The sequence below is a fragment of the Trachemys scripta genome, chromosome 2, assembly GCF_013100865.1.
Source record: "Trachemys scripta elegans isolate TJP31775 chromosome 2, CAS_Tse_1.0, whole genome shotgun sequence".
Classification (NCBI taxonomy): Eukaryota; Metazoa; Chordata; order Testudines; family Emydidae; genus Trachemys; species Trachemys scripta.
The window spans coordinates 43,670,316-43,693,961 of record NC_048299.1 but is presented as its reverse complement, the minus strand read 5'-3'; the positions used below and the strand labels follow the sequence as shown (position 1 = coordinate 43,693,961).

Genomic DNA, 23,646 nt, shown 5'->3' with positions numbered 1-23,646 from the left:
CATGCCACAGGGGGCTGCCAATGCCCAGAAGAGGCACTTTACTCAGGAAATGGAGATTATGGGTCAGCCGGTGTAATCGGGTATAACTCCATTGATATCGTTTACACCAGACCCGGAGCTGGCCCGGAGCGTTCAGAGGGACGCTGGGGATCCCACACTGCCTGGCGAAGCAGCCGGTGTAGCCCCACAAAATGCTCCCGCTCCCGTTTTGCTACTTTGGGTGTACTGAGCATGCTCAGTCGAACTGAGCATGCCCAGTAACCTTCGTTGTAGCCACTGCCCTCTCTCTGCCCTCTCTCTGCCCTTACTTCTGCTAACGATTTGCTGCCTCCTCTTTGGGGGGGTTTAAAAGGATTAAGGGGGGCAAATCGCAGCGGGGGGGCTGTCAGGGTCTGAGCAGAGGAAGCAGACCGGGAGTGTTTTCCACCACAACCCCATCCCTCCCGTTTTGCAACCATCCCCCCCAGAGGAAGCAGACCGGGAGTGTTTTCCACCACAACCCCATCCCTCCCGTTTTGCAACCATCTCCCCAGAGGAAGCAGACCGGGAGTGTTTTCCACCACAACCCCATCCCTCCCGTTGTGCAACCATCCCCCAGAGGAAGCAGATTGGGAGTGTTTTCGACCACAAACCCCATCCCTCCCGTTTTGCAACCATCCCTGGACCAGTGACAGGTGCATGAGCAGCCCAGTCATTGGAACTAAGCAAGGAGAAGCCAGTGGAAAAAATGAAAAGGGGCCACTGTGTCTCACCTTGGGCTCGGGGGCATGCTCCGTTCCCCCAAACCTTACCTCCCTTTTCACGGATTCACACACAAAAAAGTAAAACAGTATGCCTCAATCATGCAACAGATCAATTTGGCACATTAGCCAGGAGGAAGCAGACTGTGAGTGTTTTCCACCACAACCCCATCCCTCCCGTTTTGCAACCATCCCCCCAGAGGAAGCAGACCGGGAGTGTTTTCCACCACAACCCCATCCCTCCCGTTTTGCAACCATCCCCCCCCCCCCAGAGGAAGCAGACCGGGAGGGTTTACCAAACTGCTACCCTGCGTGGCAGAAACCGCTCCCAGCAGCAAAAGGGGAGGGGAGCACTTTGTGGGGCTACACCGGCGGCTGCTCCCTGTCGACCCCACCACCCGCCCCACACGCTAAGCACCGTCCCCGCCCGCTGTCACGAGCACTTCCCCGCCCCGCCCGCCCGCGCGGTCGCCCTGTGGCGCTCGGACGCCGATTGGTTCGGAACACGATGGGCAGAGATCAGCCCAGCGCGTGGAGGCGGGACTAGCTGTCCCCTCCGGGCTGGGAGGCGAGGCGCCGGGGCAGCTCTTGCAGGCGCAGTAGAGCGGTTGGTGCTCCCGTTACGTGTAATCGCTCACCCTGCAACTGAGGCGAGATGCTGCGCCTGCTGGATGTCGGCGGGTTCGTGCTGGAGCGGGTGGCCATGGGCAGCCCCCTCTCCATGGTGCTAGTTGCCTCTGCCTTCGTGCTGAGCCTGGGCTACCTGCTGCAGCTGGGTTTCCGGCGCCAGCCCCGGCCCGGCGAGGGGGTAGGTCCCGCGGGGGAGGAGAGGGGCCGGTAGGGTGGGGGCTGAGATGGCGGGGCCGGGATGGGTGTGGTGTGGTGGGCAGAGGCTTTATGTGGTCGTGGGGACCCCTCGGCTGTGGGAGGGGCCGCTGCCCCAGAGCCGGAGTGGGGACGGGAGGGGGGCACCCAGCAGCAGGCTGAGCACTGGGGGGCAAAGGAAGAGGACGCCCGTTACCTTGCTCGGAAGGGGATGCGCAGCGTTAAGGGGGTATCTGAGAAGAACCTGCTGCCCTCAGCGTCCTCCGCCCCACCTAACCCTGGGGTGCCTGGGTCCACCTTGGAGCCCAAAGCCTCGGGTCGCAAGGATGCACTTAACTCCTTCTGGCTGGAGAAACCTATGTGTGCCCCTTCTGGGCAGAGAGCTGCCCCCAGGGAAGAGCTGACAGAGCCTGACTGTATGGGCAGGGCCGGCGCTTCCATTTAGGCGACCTAGGCAGTTGCCTAGGGCACCAGGATTTGGGGGGGGGTGGCATTTTGCTGCCCTCAGCGGCAATTCTGCAGCGGGGGGTCCTTCCGCGCTCCAGGTCTTTGGCGGCAGTTCTGCGGCGGGTCCTTCACTTGCTCTGGGACCCGCCGCCGAAGTGCCCTGAAGACCAGGAGCGCGGAAGGACCCCCGCCTAGGGCACCAAAACCCCTGGCGCTGCTTCTGTGTATGGGTGAGGATTTGTGAAGGAGTATTGTATTGAGCTTTGTTTCCAGAGAGTGACAAGCTGCACACCCTCTGGAACAGTTCCATTGGATGGAGGCACTGCCCTACCTAGTGCACAGAAGAAAGGTTTCTTTGCCTCCAAGTAGGATTGACTTTTTGGAACAAGCTTTTTAAAATGCACTTAGTGCATGGCCGTCCTTAGGATTTATGGGGCTCTACGCAGTATTATTAAACTAGCGCCCCCTATGCCTGACTTTCTCTTAGCAACACAAACATAAGCTTACAGTACTGGAAAACTTGCCACGTGCACTTTATTAAGAACATCTTAATTGTGCCACCTTCACCCCCAACCTCTGCACAGTGCTGCTTTCACCCTAGCTCCTGCACTTCTCGCCTACCTGTGCCCCCAACCCCAGCCCTGCCAGTGTGATCTGCCACACCAATCCCCTGCCCAGTACCCCCTTATGTCCAGCAACCCCCATGCCCCGTGGCCCCTCACCCAGAGATCTCCACCATAGATCCCTATGCCCAGCAATCTCCCACCCACAGACCCCTGCCCAGTGCCCCTCTCACAGTCCCCCCCCCACTGCCCAGCACCCCATATTCCTTAGGGATTTCAGCACCAAAAAATTAAATTCTGTGCACAATATTTTAAAATTCTGCAAATTTTGTCAATAAATAAATGTCAAGGCACCAGCATGGCAGTAGCAAGCATAGGCCACTGGCTGCGCGTAGGTGGGAGATGATGCTGCAGCCTTCCCTCCCCTCCTAGGATAGGGACTTGGCAGTGAGATAACTCTGTGTGCATGTCAAAAAGCCACAGGGAAGCGTTTTACATGATGGCTGGGATGTCAGCCATGACCCCAAATCCTTTTGAATGATAAAAAAGAAATAGCTGATACCAATGGCTGAGTCCAGCCCTCATCCAGGCCCTTGACTGTCACCACTCCCAAATGGCCTTTCATTCTCCCTAAAATAGAGCCTCATTGCAGCCTTATCTATTATCCAACATTCTTCATATCTTTCCATTTACCGTATCTTTCTATTCTAGTCTCATTAACCAGTCTCCAGAAGTATTTATTTGAATCTTTCCTATCTTTGGTTAATAATAATCTCTTATCCAAAGCTGTGGGTACCATAACATGAGTAATGTTATGATTATTTATCCATATACATTCTCGGCCAATGTGAGTTGTTTAATCCAATTATTCACATAATGAATCATGAAATAAATCAGCAGTCCTAATGCAGTATTTAATTCTTTTTTGAAGCAATCTAAATGTTAAATGAATATTCTCTTGCAGAAATACCCACCTTATATTTCGTCTAATATCCCTTTTCTTGGACATGCAGTAGCATTTGGAAAAAGTCCTATTGACTTTTTAGAAAATGCCTATGAAAAGGTGAGTCTTGCCTAATGAGTGGTTGAATGTACCTAGGATATTTTTATTTGTTCTGCTACCTTCTGTGTTCCCAGAACCTATTTGGATAATTTTGAATCTCCTTGGAATGAAATGTTTACACGTTGTCTGCTAGAGTTCAATATACTATACAACCTTGATAGTGTGGGCACATAATGTAGTAATACCTCATTCTGTGGGCAAGTTAATGATAGAAAGGTAAGGGAGATGTCATTTGATTAATAAAAATCTACAGAATCATAATTTCAATGGTGTCATCTTTTGTGGCGTGGCAGGTTGGACATGGTGCCCCCTGTCCCCGTGGCTCCCAGCTTCAAGTCCTATGGTTGGTGGAAAGTTTGTTAATGCAGTGTCTTTGGAATTGGGTCAAGCTGGATATAATTCGAAAGCCTTTTCTTCCAAAAACACAATGATACCAAACATAATAAACCTAGAACAATTATATAGATATGTAGTTGAGAAAAAATATTTAAAAATTAACATTTTGAATTATACTTTGACATAGGGATGCATTGTTTACATAAAAAAGACATTGATCTTTGGTAATTCTAGGTAAGTTGGCCTTGATATGTAGAACTGAAAACATTTATTCATCAAAGTCATCATCAGTGTTGTCACCAGGTAGGGCATCATTGCTAGACATATTGTCACATTGATCCTCATCCACACCGCACTTGCACATCTATGTACAAGACAGGCTACTGGTCAAACATTTGCAAAGTGGTAGGCATCTGGTCTTTTCACACGAACATTTGATTAGCTGAATGATGGATTCAGGAGCGCATGGTATATTGCACAAAACTGGTGTGATCAGTTCATCCACCAAGACCATACATGCCCGATAGGGAAGTGTAGTTTTGGATTAGCTCGATCATCCCATCCCAGTACTTTATAATTTGCCTTCTTAATAACAGGTTGTGACAAACCAGGGTACAGTCCAGACTAATGGGTAGTTGCATCACCCTTCCCTCTAGTTGGGGTGATCTTTACAATGTTCTGCTGCTGTAGCTTCCCTGCCTGGGTTGCTCAGAAACAGTACTTCTGGGGGAATTCTGCATCACTGTGCAATGCAGAATCTGCGCAGAATTAATGTTCTGTGCAGAATTTCATTTTTTCCTGCGGAATTGGCGCTGCAGAGCTGCTGGCTGCCACTAGGGACCTCTGAAGCCCCGAGAGCCTCACTCCCCAGCTTGCAAATAGAGGACACTGCCAGGGGGAGGTGGAGGTGAAGGGTACAGCTGCAGTTTCCAGCATGCCCTGGAGGCATGCGGGAAACTCTGTACAAGCCTGGAAGCCAGCATCATGTTGTTTCTCCCTCTGTATTCCTGGGCTCTGGGGACGGAGGGGGTGTAGGTGTCTGAGCTTGGGGGCACCCTGCAACTGGGTTCTGGGAAGGGAGGAGTGTGGGTGTCTGGCCCCATGGCTGGACTCTGGGCGGGAGGGGATGTGGGTGTCTGGCCCTGCAGCTGGGCTCTTAAGAGGAGCCAGACATCCACTCCTCCAGCACCCCCCAGCTGTATGCCCCCCTCCAGCTCCCACTTCCCCTGGCAGTGTCCTCTATTTGGTAGCCTTAGGGGAGCAGGGCAAAAAAACGAGTTCCCCTCAAGATGTGCTCAGCTGGCATGCATGATGCACCCAGACTGAGGGGCTCAATAAAAGCATAACAGAGAAACAGGAACTGGGTTGTCATAGGTGTTTCTTTAACTCTCTACTCCTGGCGGAATATTTTTTGTTGTCTGTATTGTTACAGACATACTTGCTGACAGGCATTTTGAAATAAATTACCAAAATAATTGAAACTGGCATGACTATATTTTTATTTTGACAAATATGCAGAAGTTTATTAACTACAAAGAGATTTTAAGTGAGTACAAGTAATGAGACATAAGTCAGCAATGATTACAAGAAAAATAAAGATAAAATGTTTACTAATACTTAACTTAACAAGCTACATTAGAGTCAAAGCAAGTTTTCTCACTACATTCTTCAGCAGATTACTGACCAAACACCTATGCTGGTTCCTTTTTCCTTCAGATGCCGTGACTATGATGGGAAGAGAGAGAGAAGGTGTCTTGGGGTGTCTCCCCTTATTTTTTATAGTCCTCTCCCTGCTTCAAGAAGCATTTTCAGCTAGGAGCATGGTGACAGGCAGTTTGTGTGGGTGGGAACTCTGTTTCTTTGCTAAGATGTAGATTTTTCACCCAAGCCCTCTTTCCTGCCAAAGAATAGCCACTTAACAGGTAATGGCTGATTGGCCTTGTTTACACCGGTCCAAGGCATCAGCTTGCTATTTGACTGCGAGGAACTTTTTGGTCACTCCCTAGACTTGGATCATGTATTAATAACACCATAGAGTGGAATCTTATAACTTTACATACAATGTTGCCATACATATTTTACCAGGATAATAATGACCAGCAAATTATGTATTTTCAAATGACACCTCACAAGACATACTTTGTGCAAAGATAATTACAATAGCAGACACAGAAGTACGTACTGTTACACAGGTATAAATGCACCCATTATCAGTGGCAATTTTTATCTGTCTGCTTTTTGGAAAACATCCACCAGTGTAGGTCTGCCATGTGTCGTAATGTTGTTTTTTTTAAACATTTTGTCGAATATGTATCTACATAGTTGTTCTAGGTTTGTCATGTTTGGTACCATTGTGTTCATGGGTTGAGCTGGGTATCATTTCTCCCTTTTCCAATGACACTGTATTATCAACTTTTCCACCAACCGGAGGACTGGGAGCTGCAGAGGCAAGGGGCAGTGAGTCCCCACCTCCCAAGCCGTAGAGGATGACACCATTGAAATTGTGATACTGTAGATTTATACAAATCAAATGACATGTCCCTTGCCTTTCTGTCATTAGTTTGCCAATGGAATTCCACATGCTCCCAGGCTATGACTGAAACAGAGTCGCATCCCTGGATTTCAACTGTGGATTTGACCCGATTTCAAAGAAGCGTACATATAGTTGAGGGAAGCCTACTAGTGGATTCACTCGTTATCCAATGAGCTATTTGAATTACTTACCTTAACATTTGTTGGTACTACTCAGGCTCTCTTTCTCAGTCTCTTCCTTGCTGATAATCTTGGGTCATATTAAGAGGTCAGCATATGACTAGGCCACTACCCTGACTACTTGAAGAATTTGAGTGTCTGTTGTAAACTATGAATAATTGGGTGTTCAACTGCACCAAGATTTTTACTAGCCCAGGGAAAATATGAAATGATACTTATCTTGTACTCGTAGTATCTGACTTATGTCAGAAGAAGGCTTAACGGTTAGACTTTCTGGAACCACAGGCTTGACTCATGGTACTATTGATTTCATGCTTGTGAAATGGACAAACTTAATATGCACTTCACTTCATAGGGATTTGGTCAAAGAAAACCTTAAAGTAGAGTTGGTTGTATTTTATTGGAAAGTACTGGTTTGTTAAACCCAAAAATTCTCATGAAAGTGATTTGGGTTTAAAATTTCAACATCCAGCTTGCTATACCATGATTTCCAGGCTATATGTCCAGGAGCCTGAAAGCCCTGGCAGATCCAACTGGAGCTCTCAGGACTTAGTCTCCATGGCAGGGAGCTGGAAGCCCAGATTCTAGTGGGGGCTTAGCTTCTGATTTCTGAAGCAAGGAGCCTGGAAATCCTGGGGGTTCTCAAAGGTTCCAGGCTCTCTGCCATAGAAGTCTCTACCTCTCTACGTCCAAGTCCCCTTACTCTTTCTGTGGTTTCACACATTCCTGTTTTAAAGAAGGTCTTTTCCCTGTTGTGTAAAAACCCCCGCACAAATGAAAATGGAAACTGACTCATTAGACACAAAATGCAACCAAGTAAACAGGAAAAACACAAATCCTTTATTTATAATCTTGGATATTACCTCATAAATATATTTGGGAAAATCCGATTTAAGTTTGATTTAAGGTATTCATGTCCCATTAAGTGATTTTTTTTTTTAGTCACTTCTTGTAAGAGTAGGGGCGTGTGCTTATTTCCTTTGGTCAAACTTCTCCCCTCTGACCTCTCCTCTTCTTCCCCGATGTGTAGTGCAAGCTATGCATCAGTTGTCTAGTTGGCTGCTGTCCTCCTTTCCCACCCGAGAGGTGGCTGCACTCCAGTAGTATTGTGAGCATATAGATTTGAAGCAATTAAAATCTGAAAGGTTCTATATAAGGATAAAAAAATTTTAACTTTCCAGATTCTCATTATTTTAAACTAACTTGTCCTTTCCCCCCTCAGTATGGGCCTGTGTTTAGCTTCACTATGGTGGGCAAGACGTTTACTTACCTACTGGGTAGCGATGCTGCTGCTCTAATATTCAACAGTAAAAATGAAGACCTGAATGCAGAGGATGTATACTCTCGACTGACCACACCAGTCTTTGGCAAGGGAGTTGCTTATGATGTACCTAACCCGGTATGTATTTAGAGTACAAAGTCAATTAAACATCTAGGGTGCAGATCAAATCCTGACAAGGTTGCCATGAACTGTTTGCCCTATATGATGGGGATTGACAATATCAGTGAAATTCTGGTAGCATGGTTTGCCAACACAGTTGCTGATTTTGATTGTTAGGCATAGAGTAACCAAAGACTGAACACATGTAGGCTCTGGTATTGTTTTTTATATGGCCATCTACTGGTTTGGACAATACTCATGGGTTAGACCTTCTCCTTCCACCACAGTGGAAAACTAGCAGTTTTCCTTCCTCCTTTGAGCTTATACTTTCTGAGTGCTTTTAACCTAAGAGCACCTTTAGGCTCATTCCTTGCCATGGGAGCTTGAGGCTACATCTACACTACAGGGGGGAGTCGATTTAAGATATGCAAATTCAGCTACGTGAATAGCGTAGCTGAATTCGACATATCGCAGCCAACTTACCCCGCTGTGAGGATGGCGGCAAAATCGACCTCCGCGGCTTCCCATCAACAGCGCTTACTCCCACCTCCGCTGGTGGAGTAAGCGCGTCGATTCGGGGATCGATTGTCGCGTCCCAACGTGCCGCGATAAATCGATCCCCGAGAGGTCAATTTCTACCCGCCGATTCAGGCGGGTAGTGTAGACCCAGCCTCAGAGTGAGATTTTTTTTTTTCTCCAGGCCTATTTGTACATACAAATGTGAGGCAGTACCACCTCCCCAAGCCACTCTGATAGATCTGGTACTAGAGAGAGGGACTAAGTGCTTAGTGGGTTTTCTTTACAAAACCTTGCACTTCTGCCCTCACCAGCAGGCAGTATTGAGTCTCCTCAGTGCAGCAGACAGCAAGCAGCATAACACCTCTCTGTTACCTCTACCCTCTTTGCCTTGTATTCTTGCAGAGGCTGAGACTGGAGAGGAAGGCAGCAGGCCTTCCTCCCTGACTATGGGAGGATGGAGGACTGCACAAGGTGGAAGCCGAGAGTTTGAGGATGATAGTTATCTAATGTGCTAGGGATGGCTGCATGCTTCAGAAGCATATTCCCATTCTAGAGAGGGATAGTGGTGGCATACATAAACTGCTATGGAGGAAAAGAGAAAGTTAGAACCATGAGGCCTTCAGAAAACTTTCATTCTTGAAGAGCCAGATAAAGTAAGGCTGACTGGCTCCAATAATTTTAATCAAACCAATAGGTGGCTGTATATTTGCCATGTTGAAAGTAACAAGGTAGAATACTTCTGCAGATTGCCCACAAGTTCATTTCAGAATGGACCAAGAACATGGAACTTGCTGCCAGATGAAATAAGTGTTTGCTAACCTCACTATTCAGAGCTAAATGCTAAACTCCCCTCTTCAACCAAGCTGTCCAATAGTATCCCCATTCTAAGATGCACTTTTAAAAACCCATAAGCTGTTGTCTTGGTGGCTGAGAAGGATAAGTGAGTGTTTGTGTGGGTTTTTTTCTTTGTTTTTTGGAACCTATGAGGCTCCCTGGGAAGAGGCAATGAGTTGAATGGATAGATAGAGGTTAGTTAAAATCTGAAAGAAGTATAGACAGAATATTGACTTAATGACTAACAAATGTTGACCTGAAGAGGTTTGCCGAGGAGTTGCTCCAAATATGAAAGTAAACTGCAATGGCACTTGAATTTATTTCTAGATAATAACGCTCAATTGCTGAAGCTTTTGAGTGTGGAAAAAGATTTAAAAGCTTTAATTATAATTTAATGGCACAATGTTCATGTTCTGAAAGCAATAAGAACAGGATTTAAGTGTATCCTAGAATGCAGTTCCACACATTTGCCAGTTTCCATTCATGATAGAAGAATCTAGACTTGCTCTTGAAAATATAGTAGAAGCTTATGTTGTCAGGAACTCACTTCCATCAGTAGTTCAGCTACCAACCAGGATTTCAGTTTTCAGTATTTTGTTCTTTATGTACAGTAATTTTGTAAAATTAAAATAAAATTTCCCACTACTAGTGACAGTGACCTGAGTTGAAAACCTCCCAGCATTTATAATTTAGCTAAAAGTTCAATAACATGAATTTCCAGATTAGGTCATAGTATTGATTTAGGTTTTTTTATATTACTTGCTCTATCTGGCTTCATTCCCAAAATATGGAGTAGCAGTAAAAGCCTGAAGCAGGACAGGATAAGAAAGCTTCAGCTGGTATAGAGTACAGCAGCCCATCTGCTTGGAAATAATCCCAGTACTCTGCTTTTCAAGATAGGCCCTTCTTCTTGAGGGGTTGCTTCTCACTCAGACCGTAATTTTCAGCAACAGCTACCTTACACCAGTGCTATGAAACTTGGTCAGTGGGAAACTTGTTAACATGGATAGAACTGTCACAAGAGCTAGACTCAGACTTTGGAACTTAAACTCACAAAATATAAGAATGACCATTGATTGTGCTTTCAGAACTAAATGCCAAACCCATTTCTTTGAGTCAGCTTCCTCATATGCTACATGAAAATTAGGAGAGGAAGGAGCTTGCTACTTTTTATGCCACTGCAGGTGAAGAAGGGAGGGAGGTGGGTTTTTTGTACGTGTGAGGTACATATACTACACTGAAAACCATGTAAGTATCTAGATCAGTGGTGTCCAACCTCTTCACCCTGAACAAGGTCAAGGGGCACAATATTTTTGGGAAGAAAATCTTCCCTGTTCCACCAGCTCCTATGTCTCCAGGGCGAGAAGGAAGAATGAGTGAAGTATGTTGTGCTCTAGCTATTCCCAGGTGGCATATAATCTCTTGGGGTCCTCTGTCAGATTGGAGTGTCCTCAGGCAACTTGTGCCTATGCTGCTGTAACCTGGGTTGGTGCAGAGAATTGGGGAGGTCCCCTCTGCTCTGCCCTGGATTGTATGGGGGTCATCCTTTGCTAGGCACTCTGCTAGGCTTACACACCCATTTGAACTTCCTTCCTGCTCTCCCTGGGGCTCCCAGGCAGTGGGGGAGCTGCTGAATAGCTCTAGCACAGGAGGGATAGAAACTGTCTGGTGCACTCCTGGGTTAGAGAGCTGCTCATGGGGCTACAAGGAGAACTTTCTGAGGCAGATGGTAAGGCGGTGCTCCCTACCTTCTTCCTGTAGCAACAGGAATTATACAAACACTTCAGATAAAACTGCAGGGTACAGCTCAGGGAACACTTTCCTAATCAAATCCAGTTTAACTAAACGGTCCTTGACCACAAACTGGACACCACTGACATAGATAAACAGCTTCCACAATCTGAGCAGGACCTCACCTAGTGCATACTTTTTAGCCTAAATTCATGTTTTAAAAACATGTCGGGCATCTGTTGGGTTACCTCAGTTCTCCAGAGAATGGGGTAGGAGGAGCTTTGGGAGACAAAGGCATAAATTCTCTCTGTTCTGGTGGAATGAGCAGTTTAATCCATAAATCGTGTCCAGACTAGTGGACACACTGACAAATTGAGGATATGTTTGTGTCATATTGTGAGCTTTTGTCTTCCATTTTGTTTTGTAAACTCCATTTCTTTTCGGTGCTCTATTTTGGAGGACCTTCATTATATATTGCAACCTCCTTTGTGGGTTACAGCATCTCTTCTTTCGCGGAGGCTTGATGCCTTGTTGAATGACTGTCTGAGAAGCTGGCACTGAGCAATATAGTTCCATCAACCTTGAATGAATTCCATGCTGGAATAAAGGGTTTTGTACTGTTAGGGCCACTGACTTTGAATGACTCTAGTCTACATACACCGACATGATGTGTTGGTGAATGTGGTAAGGAGGAGAACCTGGAACCCCCCAGGAAGCATATGGCTGGGAGACCTGTAGTTTGGTCAGGTGGTGGACAGCCAGAGAAAAGGGTTATACTATTTTAAATCAGGGATGCTTCTCTAAAGAGGCAGTTCACTGTCACATACCAAAAGAAAAAGGCTGGAGGTGAGAGAGGACAGGAGGGGCTGCCTAGCCTAAGGATGTGAACCAATCCCAGGACTTTCAGGAAGGATGAAATCAGACTTGGGACGGGGGAGGGACTTCATTATTTTCTAAAGATCTGTAACTAGTGTGTGTTAAGAGTGAAGTGTGTGTGTGTGGCTAAGAAATTCCTTTGGTAAGCCCCTGTTTCTTGTTTTCCTGCTGACAGGGTTAACTGAGCAACCACCTTCCAGGTGGACCCTGAGAGTATGTATCTAAGGAACTGGGAGGCTCAAGAGGGGTGAGGAACTGTTTCTGGGATTTAAAGTGGCTGGGCTACAGAGCCCCACATCCAAAGGAAAGGGTACAGTTATGAGGTCTGCACCTGTGAATGTGAATTAGAGACTAACTGTAGGAACAGTGACCAGTCACTGTCCAGACCATCGGGCTTAAAAGCACATGGGGGTCCAGTGATTAGGTTCAGTCCCAACAGACTGGTGTCCATCCAGAGAAGGAGATTAGGCCAGGTTGTTACAGATAATTTAGGAAAAATAGTTTCTTTTTCTGTAATCCTAACTTTCACCCATAGCAGGCCACTTGGAACAGGGCTGTGGAAATTAGTGGATATGCTTGGACTTCTGCTTCTGGGTTTTTGTTTTTATGACAAACAGCATGTCTGTCTGTTAACCATGTTCTTTATAATATGACAGTTATTTAAAATTATATAGACAAGGTGGGTGAGGTAATATGTTTTATTGGACTAACTTCTGTTGATGTACGAGACAAGCTTTCGAGATTACACAGAGCCCTTTTTCAGATCCTGTGTAACCTTGAAAGTGTATCTTTTTCACCAACAATATAACTACCTCACTAGCCTTATTTCACTAATATCCTGGGACCAACATGGCTATAAAAACACTTCCCATTATGTGTAAGACTGTCAGTTACTGTGGTCAGTATTAGCTTGGCAGGAAAAAACTGGGATGCATGTTGCATAATAAGTTAAAGTTGCCCTATTGAGTATGTCATGTGCTACGCTATGGATATCAAACTTTTTTGAAAGAGAGGACATAATTCTGATTGATTATGGTTGTGGCTAGGATATAAATTCAAGACTTCATACTTCCCACAGTGCAGAGTGGACTGTCCACCAACGTGAGTAAGACGTTTGCCCACAGATTAAAGGGAGAATATGGTCTTTATGTAGCATCTGAAGTTTTTGTTCATTTGCCTTATTGTCACATTCATTAGGAAGAAAATGTTCTCCTTTAAGCCCATTGCTGTTTCTGCTCATTATTTCTCTTTTTTTTCTTTTTCTCTCCCTCTTCCTGGTCTTTTGAGTCTCTAGTCTTTTCTCTGTAAAATTCCCACCTGCTTCCTCATTCCATCCATTAAAATGATCACTGATTAAAATAGTTTACTGGTGACAATGAAGTGTCATTTTTAAGTGGGTATTCCAGCCAGATTAATAAAATACAGCCTCCCTGTGCTATGGGGCAAGGCCACAGAGCCCTGTCCTGTCTTTCAACAGCCCTGTAGAGAGGGCAGCAGTAGTGTGGCTACTTATGCTTGTGGTGTGAGCTGCTAGTACACCCAGCGTTTCTTGGTGCCTTAGGATACGTCTTCACTACCCGCCGGATTGGCGGGTAGCAATTGATCTATCGGGGATCGATTTATTGTGTCTCGTCTAGATGCGATAAATTGATCCCCGAACGCGCTCCCCGTCGACTCCGGAACTCCACCAGGGCGAGAGGCGGAAGCGGAGTTGACGGGGGAGCCGCGGTCATCGATCCCGCGCCATGAGGATGGGAGGTAAGTTGATCTAAGATGCGTCGACTTCAGCTACGCTATTCTCATAGCTGAAGTTGCGTACCTTAGATCGATTTTTCTTCCCCCCCCCCCCTTAGAGGAGGTCTGTCTGTGAGGCCATGGTCCAAACCCCTTACACATTGGTAAGCAATTGCGGGGCTGCAGTAAGAAACATATAAGCTTCAAGAAATACTATTGCATAGTAATTGCTGGCATACAGCTCCCTACCTTTCCCTAGTGGCCTCAAGATATATCTGTTTCTTGCTTTTAAAGGAAATGCACCACCTATGCACTACCTGAAGCACTGCTGCAGTTCTTGGAAATTGATAGTCTTAGCATGCTGTACTGTTCGCCAGCAAGACTGCTCTTTATGTACCCAGTTAGTGGGTAACTAGGCTGAATATGTAAGCTTAATACAATACCAAGTGGATCTTCTGTCCCTTTCTGCAGTCAAACCACGGAATTTTACTCCAGTGTGTGAATTAACTGCTATATAGTAACTTTCTTGGTATGCCCTATCAATGAGAGATTCCATTCACTAATGGACTAGTTAATATTTGTAATTACTATAGTTATTGGGCTAGTTATATTTTTGTTTTGAAAACTACATGATGCTAGAATAATGGTAATTTAACTATAACTGAATACATGAAGAGTATGCTAGTGACTGTTATTTTCTCAGTGTGGGTGGGCACACTGAGATTGCTCAGTCAGGGCAAACCCCAAAGAACAGGGCAGACGATCCCCAAAGATGGTGGTTATTCTAATACTTGGATTCACCTAGGGTTACCATATTTTAAGTGTCCAAAAAGAAGACACTCCACGGGGCCCTGGCCCCGCCCCAACTCCGCCCCCAGCCCTGCCCCTTCCCCTTCCTGGCTCCAGCCCCGCCCAACTCCGTCCCTTCCCCAAAGTCCCTGCCCCAACTCCGCCCCCTCCCCTGAACGCTTCGCCCCCTGCTCCTCCCCCTCCCCTGCTTCCCGCAAACATTTGATTTGCGGAAAGCCTGAAGCAGGCAGGCAGCCGGTAAGCTGGGGCGGGGGAGGGGGCCGAGGAGGCGCAGCCTAGTCCGGCCTCCCCGGCCAAGCGGCCGAGCAGCCCCGGTCCCAGTGGCTCCGGCCAGCTCGGCTCAGGCCCCGGTTCCGGCCGAGCAGCACCGGCCTGGCCCTGGGTGAGTGGTGCCGGCCGGCAGCCGAGCAGCCCTGGTCCCAGTCACTTCTGCCGGCTTGGGCCCCGGTTCCGGCCAAGCTGCTCTGGCCCGGCCCTGGCCCTGGGCGAGCGGCGCCGGCCGGCGGCCATGCCGGCCCGGCTTGGCTCCGGCCCGGCTCAGCTCAGGCCCCAGTTCCGGCCAAGCGGCCCGGCCCCAGCCCTAGCAGAGCGAGCGGCACCGGCTGGCAGCCGAGCACCCGCCGGCCCCAGCGGCTCTGGCTCCAGCCCCAGCGGCTCCAGCCCGGACCCAAGCCCCACGACTCCTCCCTCCCTATTTTCCCGGACATGTCCAACTTTTTGGAATTTCCTCCCAGATGGGGATTTGAGGACTAAAAAGCCGGACGTGTCCGGGAAAATCCGGACGTATGGTAACCCTAATTCACCAAGCCAGCAACAAAACAGCTTCTACAATACCTCACTGGTTGCCCAGAAGCCAAAAACACAGTTCCCTTAAAGCAGAGGTGGGCAAACTATGGCCTGCGGGCTACATCCGGCCCGCAGGACCCTCCTGCCCGGCCCCCGAGCTCCTGGCCTGGGAGACTAGCCCCCGGCCCCTCGCCTGCTGTTCCCCCTCCCCCGCAGCCTCAGCTCACTGCTCTGCCAGTGCAACGCTCTGGGTAGCGGGGCTTTGAGCTCCTGGGGCAGCGCAGCTGCAGAGCCACGGCATGACCCAGTGCTCTGTGCTGTGCGGTGGCATGGCTGGCTCCAGCCAGGCAGCACAGCTGCCTGTCCTAGTGCTCTGGGCGGAACGGCTGTAGCACCGCCAGCCACTGGTGCTCCAGGCAGTGTGGTAAGGGAGCAGGGAGGGGTTGGATAGAGAGCAGGGAAATTCGGGGTGGTGGTCAGGGTGTGGATAGCGGTCGGGGCGGTCAGAGGGCGGGAAACAGGGGTTAAATCGGGCACGGGTCCCGGGGGGTAGTCAGGAAGGAGAGGAGGGGGTTGGATGGGGCAGCAGGAGGCAATCAGGGTGGGGGTTCCAGGGGTGGTCAGGGGACAGGGAGCAGGGGGGTGGTAGTGGATGGGTTAGGGGTCCTGGGGGGCCATCAGGGAACGGGCGGGGGGTTGGATGAGGCAGGAGTCCTGGGGGGGGGCGGGGGGCCGGGGAAGGGGGGGGGGGGTCGGATGGGGGGTGGGGAGCAGGCCACGCCTGGCTGTTTGGGGAGGCACAGCCTCCCCTAAACAGCCCTCCATACAATTTCAGAAACCTGATGGGTCCCTCAGGCCAAAAAGATTAGGCCTGAATAAAGACTGGGAGTGGTTGGGTCATTACAAAACCTAAACTTAATTTCCCCAATACTAATTTCTCCCTACTGTTACTCGCACCTTCTTGTCAACTGTCTGTAATGGGCCACTCTCTTACCACTTCAAAAGTTATTTTCCTCCCTTGGTATCCTGCTGTTAATTGATTTATCTCGTTAGACTGACCTAACACTTGGTAAAGCAAACCTAGGGTTACCATTCGTCCGGATTCCCCCGGACATGTCTGGCTTTTAGAGTTAAAAATAGCGTCCGGGGGGGAATTTGTAAATGTCTGGACTCCCCCCCCCCCCCCCGCAGAGCACGCGCTGCTGACAGGGCAGCCGGCCGGATGGTGCCACTTACATGGGGCTCAGACAGCCAGAGAGAGCCCCTCCTCCACTTCCCCCTCCTCTCCCCTGCAGCTGAGAGCACTCCCTCCCTCCCTGCATTCGCAGATCACCAGCCGGTCATTCGCACCGGCAGTCTGGAGCTCCTCCCCCTGCTCCTCCTTCCCGGCATGCTGGTCTGAGCGGCAGAGTAAGGGGGCCAGGGGGTCGGAGAAGGGGCAGGGAGGTTCTGGAGGGAGCAGTCAAGAGACGGGGGGTGGGGGGGTCGGGCGTTGGGGGGGGCTTTCTGGGGGTGGGGATGTGGATAAGGTTTTGGGCAGTCAGGGTACAGGTAGGGGGTAGGATCCTGGGGGGGGGCAGTTAGGGTGTGTGTGGGGGGTTTCAGGAGGGGGCAGTTAGGGGACAAGGAACAGGGAGGCTTAGGTAGGGGGTGGGGTTCTGGAGGGCAGTTAGGAGCAGGGGTCCCAGGAGGGGTAGTCAGGGGACAAGGAGCGGGGGGGCTGTCATGGGGCAGGGGTGGGGAGAGGGATCGGAGCAGTCAGGGGACAGGGAACAGAGGGGTTTAGATGGGTCGGGAGTTCTGGGGGGGGCTGTCAGGGGGTGGGGAGTGGTTGGATGGGGCGTGGGAGTCCCGGGGGTTTGTCTGGGGGTGGGGGTGTGGATAAAGGTTGGGGCAGTCAGGGGACAGGTAGGGGGTATGGTCCTAGGGGGCAAATTAGGATGGGGGGAGGGTCTCAGGAGGGGGCAGTCAGGGAACAAGGAGCAGGGAGGCTTAGGTAGGGGGTGGAGTCCTGGGGGGCAGTTAGGGGCAGGGGTCCCAGGAGGGGGCAGTCAGGGGACAAGGAGCAGGGGGAGGATTGGGGATCCTGAGGGGGGCGGGAAGTGGGAGGGAGTGGAAGGGGCGGGGCTAGGGCAGGACTGGGGCGGGGCTCCTCCCGTCCTCTTTTTTGCTTGCTGAAATATGGTAACCCTAAGCAAACCCCATTCTTTCATGTATTTATACCTGCTCCTGTATCTTTTACTTCATACATCTGATGAAGTGAGTTCTAGCCCATGGAAGCTTATGCCCAAATAACCTTGTTAGTCTCTAAGATGCCACAAGGACTCCTCGTTTTTTTTAATAGACGATATTATTACACCCAAGTTTCATCTAAATGTTAATATTCCCTTTTGATCTCTGAATCAATACAGTATAGTAATGGACAGGAACCATCTGGTTACATGATTAACCTCTAACAAGATGTAAGTAAACACATACAATTAGTAATTACCTCTAATTCTGTAACAATACGTGTTTCCATTTCAAAGCTCTAGTTTATCTGACATGGCTTTGTTATAAGGAATGGCCCTAATTACCATTTATGTACTCTTGTAATACCTCTTTAAAGTTTGAATTCAGGTCATTTAGCCTGCTAGTTGCTTAACCCTTTCTGGCTCAGTGTTGCAACACTTAGTTAACATTTTCAGATTTGGGTGCCTAAAGTTAGGCACTAAATAAGTGGCCTAATTTTCAAAAGATGCCAAGCAACTGCAGCTCCCACTGAAGTCAATAGGATCTGCAGGTGCTGTTTAGCTATTTGAGTGACTGAAGTTAGGAACTCTATTTAACTCTGAAAATGTTAGCCAAATGTAGTGTCAAACTTTAATATAGAATATGGTAAATGAGTTTCTCTTTGACTCTAAGAGATTTGCAACTTCATCACTGTATTGTTGCAGTTTGGATCTCCTTAAGCAAGCATTCTTACTTGAAAACCAAAGTAGCTAAACTCAAATGGAATTTCAGGTTTATAGTTTAGAGTGTGGTGGTTTTTTTTTTTTAAATTTGGTTTTGGAATTTGTAAAAAGTGTGTAGTAGATTTTAGTCCTAATCTTGATTTCATTTTACTTTCGTTTCTAGAAGGTTCTCCCTGTGACTTCTATTTTTCTATTTCTGTCTTTTCTGTTTTAGTATCACTTGCAATACGCTGTTAATGACTAAACTGTAATTATGTACCTCATGTTCTATACCTCTAATATCTTAACCCTTGCAGGTATTTTTGGAACAAAAGAAAATGCTAAAAACTGGGCTGAATATAGCTCAGTTTAAACAACACGTACCTGTAATTGAAAAAGAAACAAAGGAGTACTTCAAATCCTGGGGAGACAGTGGAGAAAGAAGTAAGCAAGATCAGATGCTTTGTGTTTTGAAAAGTTACACTGACGGGAGTGCACGAGAAGTAGACAAAACTAGCTTCATATGACAGTATTTTGATCTACTTGAACATTTTTAATAGAAAGGAAAGACAGGTCCAACTGTATCAGACGTCCCATGCTCAAAAGAACCAGGTACAAAGCATGTTCTTTGCCTACTTAAAGCTCAAGGGAGGATGAAGCCACTCTCAAAGTTAGTAGTAGGTTGTAAAGAGCTAATTTGCTCTTGGCTTCGTAGTCTCTGCCTATTTGTCCCCAAACTAACAGTTCAGGCTGCATTAGGATAGTTTTGCAAGGGTTAGGCCACTTGTGCCTAATATCTTCACTGTTAAACCAGCAACTCAACATTTTTAAATGTTGTTATTCCCTTGTTCCAGAATCATGATCAATAACACACATCCTCTTTAAAGAAATAGACTATTTGTACTTCCGTAACTAAAACAGTCTGACTTAAGCCAAATTAGATTAAAAATTAATAAGAAAAAATAGACCCCACCTATCCATTTTATTAGTGAGCATTTATTCCCAAACTTCATTGATTTGAATAGGGCTGCTTCATTATGAGCATGTTACTTCTGTGCCACTGTGCAATGTAGAATTTGTGCAGAATTAATGTTCTGTGCAGAATTTCATTTGTTCCTGCAGAATTGGTGCTGCAGAGCTTCTGGCTGCCGCTAGGGGCCATTGGAGCCCACAGAGTCTGACTCCCCAGCTCACAAATATAGGACACTGCCGGGGGCGGGGGAGCTGGAGGCTTCCCAGCAGTTACAATTCCCAGCATGCCCTGAAGGAAGGAGGCAGCGTACAGGAAACTCCATACAAGCTCAGGACCCAGCATCTGGCTGTTTCTCTTCCTGGATCCCTGGGCTCTGGGGGTGGAGGTGGTATGGGCCGGGGGGAGGGAGGCCACTCCATAGCTGGGCTTTTGGGGGTGGGGTGGGGAGGGAGTGTATGTGTCAGGTCCTGCGACTCCCACCGGCACCCCTAGATACCTCCCCCAGCTCCCCTTCCACAGCAGTGTCCTCTCTTTGGGAACTTCTATATGGTAACCCTATGGGGGCAGGGAGAACAAACAAGAATCTACTAAAAGACCAGAAGGGCAGAGTTTTCCCCAAAATATACCCAGCTGGCACATGTGACACATCCAGACTGAGGTGCCCAACAAAAGCATAACAGAGAAACAGGAACTGGATTGTCATAAGGGTTTCTTTAACTCTCCACTCCTGGAGGAATTTCTTTTGTCTGTATTGTTACAGACATACTTGCTGATAGGTATTTCTAAATAAATTACCAAAATAATTGAAACTGGTGTGATTATGTTATTTTGACAACTAATATATGCATAATTTTTATTTTTTTGGTGCAGAATTCCCCCAGGAGTAGCATGTGCATGAGTAAGAATTGCACAATTGGACCCACAGAATAGAAGATGGTTATGATTGAATTATTTATGTTTCTAGAGCAGTCTGTAAAACTGTCAGATTTATCAGCAGAATATTTTTTTATTGCTGCTCACTTCTTTTCTGACAGCATGAGCAGTCTTTGTCCAACCCCCCTAAATGTGACGTTACTCTTTTCAGGGAATGTCTGTTTGCATACGCCCTAAGTTTATCTATGAAAGATGTAGGATTGTACAGAAGCAACTTCTTTTCCTGATAACTGTTGACACTTTTTTTGGATCCTTACCAAATAAAAGAGCTTTCCTCAAACATAGCCAAATTTTTCCATTTTTCCTTGCTTGTATATTGGAGTAGCTCAGCAGAAACACTCACATCACTGATGAAGTTAACAATGCCTTGTTTTTGTATTCTTTGTTGAATTTGTTATTGTCATCTAAGACCCCAGGAAGTCTCTCTTCCTCTGTACTACAGGCCATGATGGATTGTCAGTATGGTCCAATCTACCACAAAAGTGGTGGATTAGGGAACAGGTTTTTAATCAAGCTAGACACAACAATGACTAACATGCAGACCAATCCCCCAAAATGCAAAGTAATAAGAGCCTCTCTAGCTCCTTAACCTGAACTGCCCATAAATTCGGTCTCTTGAGGTCATTCTCTGTGAACCAGCTGCCACTCCCTTCCTCAGTGCTGTCTTCCCTACAGCTCACTAGTAAGTGAGGAGTCTGTATTTTAAAGACCCCAGACTCCTTCCTCTTTTCCCAGCATGTTTTGTCACATAACATGACAGCATACAATTTTCTCCCGTTGTAATAGAACAGCTCGGACATCCTCAAATAGTTTACTCCTTCCTGACTCCTGTAGATAGGACACTGTGCAGAGTAGGCTTTGAGTCCAACCTTGAGGTCTGAGGATTATTGTTCCAGGACTAGCTTCTTGTTATTGTTTTCTCTCTGAAACCAGATCTCATCAGTCTTCTTCTACAAGTGATGCACCCTTCTTTCAGAGCTGTGAGCAGGGATCCTAGCACAACATAGCCCTCATTTCCACTGGAAAAATTGATCCTGGAAATACTTAAAAATATTTCCTTTCAATTGGTTGAAATGCACCTTGTGTTCCCACAGAAGTGCTTCAAATCAGCTGTGAGATGCTGGGGTACGAGTTCAACCATCATGGCAATTACTTCTGGATTTTGTAGGGGTAAATAACATCAAGTGCCAGTTTGGGCACAGCTTGCTTGCACAAACGGGGCTTCCAGCTGCCTCAGGTAGTGAATCCTCTTTAGTTCTCTACAATGCTTTCTATCTTCTCTCCCAACCAGCCTTTCCAAGTAATCCTTTCTGGAAGTATCCCCTCCCCACTGACCCAAAACAGGGATCCATTTGTGGAAGAACACTTTCAGAAACACCTAGAAAAATTATTTAAAACTCTCCGTGTGTATTCAGTTAATACCTTTTTTTTGGCAGAAGTGAAAGTAGTGGCCTGTAAATCTTGACACCATCTCCCCAGAATGCATGCTGACTGACTTTCCTTTTCCTCCCTTTATTCAGATTTGCTTGAAGCTCTTTCAGAGCTCATTATTTTGACAGCAAGTCATTGTTTACATGGGAAGGAGATCAGAAACTTACTCAATGAGAAGGTGGCACAACTGTATGCTGATCTGGATGGGGGATTTACTCATGCAGCTTGGCTTCTGCCAGGTTGGCTTCCTTTACCTAGCTTCAGGTACCAAAAATAACATGTTAAACAGTATATACTTAAGAAACTTCTGTGCCTGTTTCAGCTCTTTCTTAGAGTATGTTTTAAGTAAATATGAATTTTAAATAAAAATGGACTGCAAGGATATTTCCTGTAGGGGAGTTTATCAAAATACTATTTTCATGGTGTAACCTCAACTAGAAATTAGGAAGGCAGTTGCTTTTAACTGACATCTAAAAGCATAAGACCTATAGCATGCCTAAAAGCATAACAATTACAGCATAACTAAATGTTATCTCCACAACTATTGAGTACCTAAATCTGAGTCAAAGCATTAAGAATGAGGGTTTGGGAGTTTCTAAACATGTTAATTCAGTATAATTGAGCTGCCTAAACTTAGTGTATGTAATTAAGTATATACTGATCTAGTTCAAAGCACTTTTTGAAGCTTTGTTCATTTTCTACAAAGCAAATAACTTTTATGTAAGATATTTATTATATTGGGTCTGATCCTTCAAGTTCTGCACAAGCACATGGGTTTGTTTGCATCTTGTCTTAAATTCATTTGTATTAAAACTTTAGAATTAAAATGGCTACCACAAATAATTAACATATTTTGTTTTTTTGCATAGTATAATTGTATAGGCCCTGGCAGCTTTGATGATTCATCCTTTGGGTCGTGTCACCCTTATACGTATGGGGTGAGCTCCTGCTCTTCCAGATGTCTGCTGTTCACTCTTATCCTCTGACTTGCAGGAAAGCTAGCAGCCATCCCAAGCCAGAGCTCAAGGCTTGGCAGCATCAGCTTTGTCTAGAGGATTCAGGTCTACTTACTTGTGGCCTTCGGCCGAGCACAGCACTGATCTAGCTTAGTACTGAGATGATTGATAACAACCTCTTTGGGCTCTGGTACCATATGAGCATGGCATATGTCCCCTTTTGGGTCCTCAGTACTATTAAGGACTGATCTTCTTGGTGCAAACAGTCTCAGCCTCCCTCCCTGGTATAGCAGGCCATCTGAGAGGAATGGGTGATACTGGCCACAGTGTTGTTGCCAGACAGGATCAGTCAGCCTCTACCCCTGAGGATTACAAACTGTTTAGGACCTTTTTTGGGAGAGTAGCAGCAACCCTGGAGATAACCACCAAGGAGATTTAGGACATGCTGCACAAGGTCCTCGACATCCATCACTCCTTGTCAGTAGGGCGCATAGTGAGCCCAATCAACAAAGGCCGCCTGGAGCTCACAAAAGACCTGTGGCTGGTACTGACATCCAAGCGAGCTGATAGATGGTATCAAGTCCCAGCTGCAAATTGTTCTAATCCCATGCAGTTCCATGATCCTGGTCATATAATCACAGCCATCGAGAGGACTCATCGGAGTTGTCAGAAGGTGACCCCTAAGGATAAAGAGGCTAACCACCTCTATCTCCTGGGTCATAAAGCTCACTTCTCATCAAGATTCCAGATGCGGATAGTGGTCTTAGAGAAATATGATCATGTATCTAGTGTGCATTACAACCATTTATTGGAAAGGTTCCACAAGATTACAGGCAGAACTTTTGCACCATCCTGGTGGAGGACTGTTTAGTGGGCAGAACAGCACTGCAGACAGTTTTGGCTGCCGCTGATTCTTTCTCCAGAGCAATGGTAGTTCTTCATGGCTGGCTTTTGGGGGCATACCTAGACAGTTGCAAACAACAATTTAGAACTTGCTTTTTGAGGGCCAATCCCTCTTCCATGAGAAAACTGATAAGGCAATGAGATCTCTCAAAGATTGCGG

At 47.0% G+C, this 23,646-nt stretch overlaps 1 protein-coding gene across 1 annotated transcript in view; it reads left to right on the top strand.

Annotated features, from left to right (window-relative positions):
* The first annotated feature begins 1,295 nt into the window (after positions 1-1,295).
* LOC117872199 (lanosterol 14-alpha demethylase) overlaps positions 1,296-23,646 on the top strand; it is a 34,960-nt gene continuing 12,609 nt past the window's right edge. The window contains exons 1-5 of the mRNA XM_034760419.1: positions 1,296-1,548; positions 3,540-3,638; positions 7,909-8,085; positions 18,608-18,734; positions 21,717-21,891. Of these exons, the coding sequence (XP_034616310.1) occupies positions 1,396-1,548; positions 3,540-3,638; positions 7,909-8,085; positions 18,608-18,734; positions 21,717-21,891 (731 nt within the window). The 5' untranslated portion in view covers positions 1,296-1,395. The remainder of the gene's footprint in view (positions 1,549-3,539; positions 3,639-7,908; positions 8,086-18,607; positions 18,735-21,716; positions 21,892-23,646) is intronic.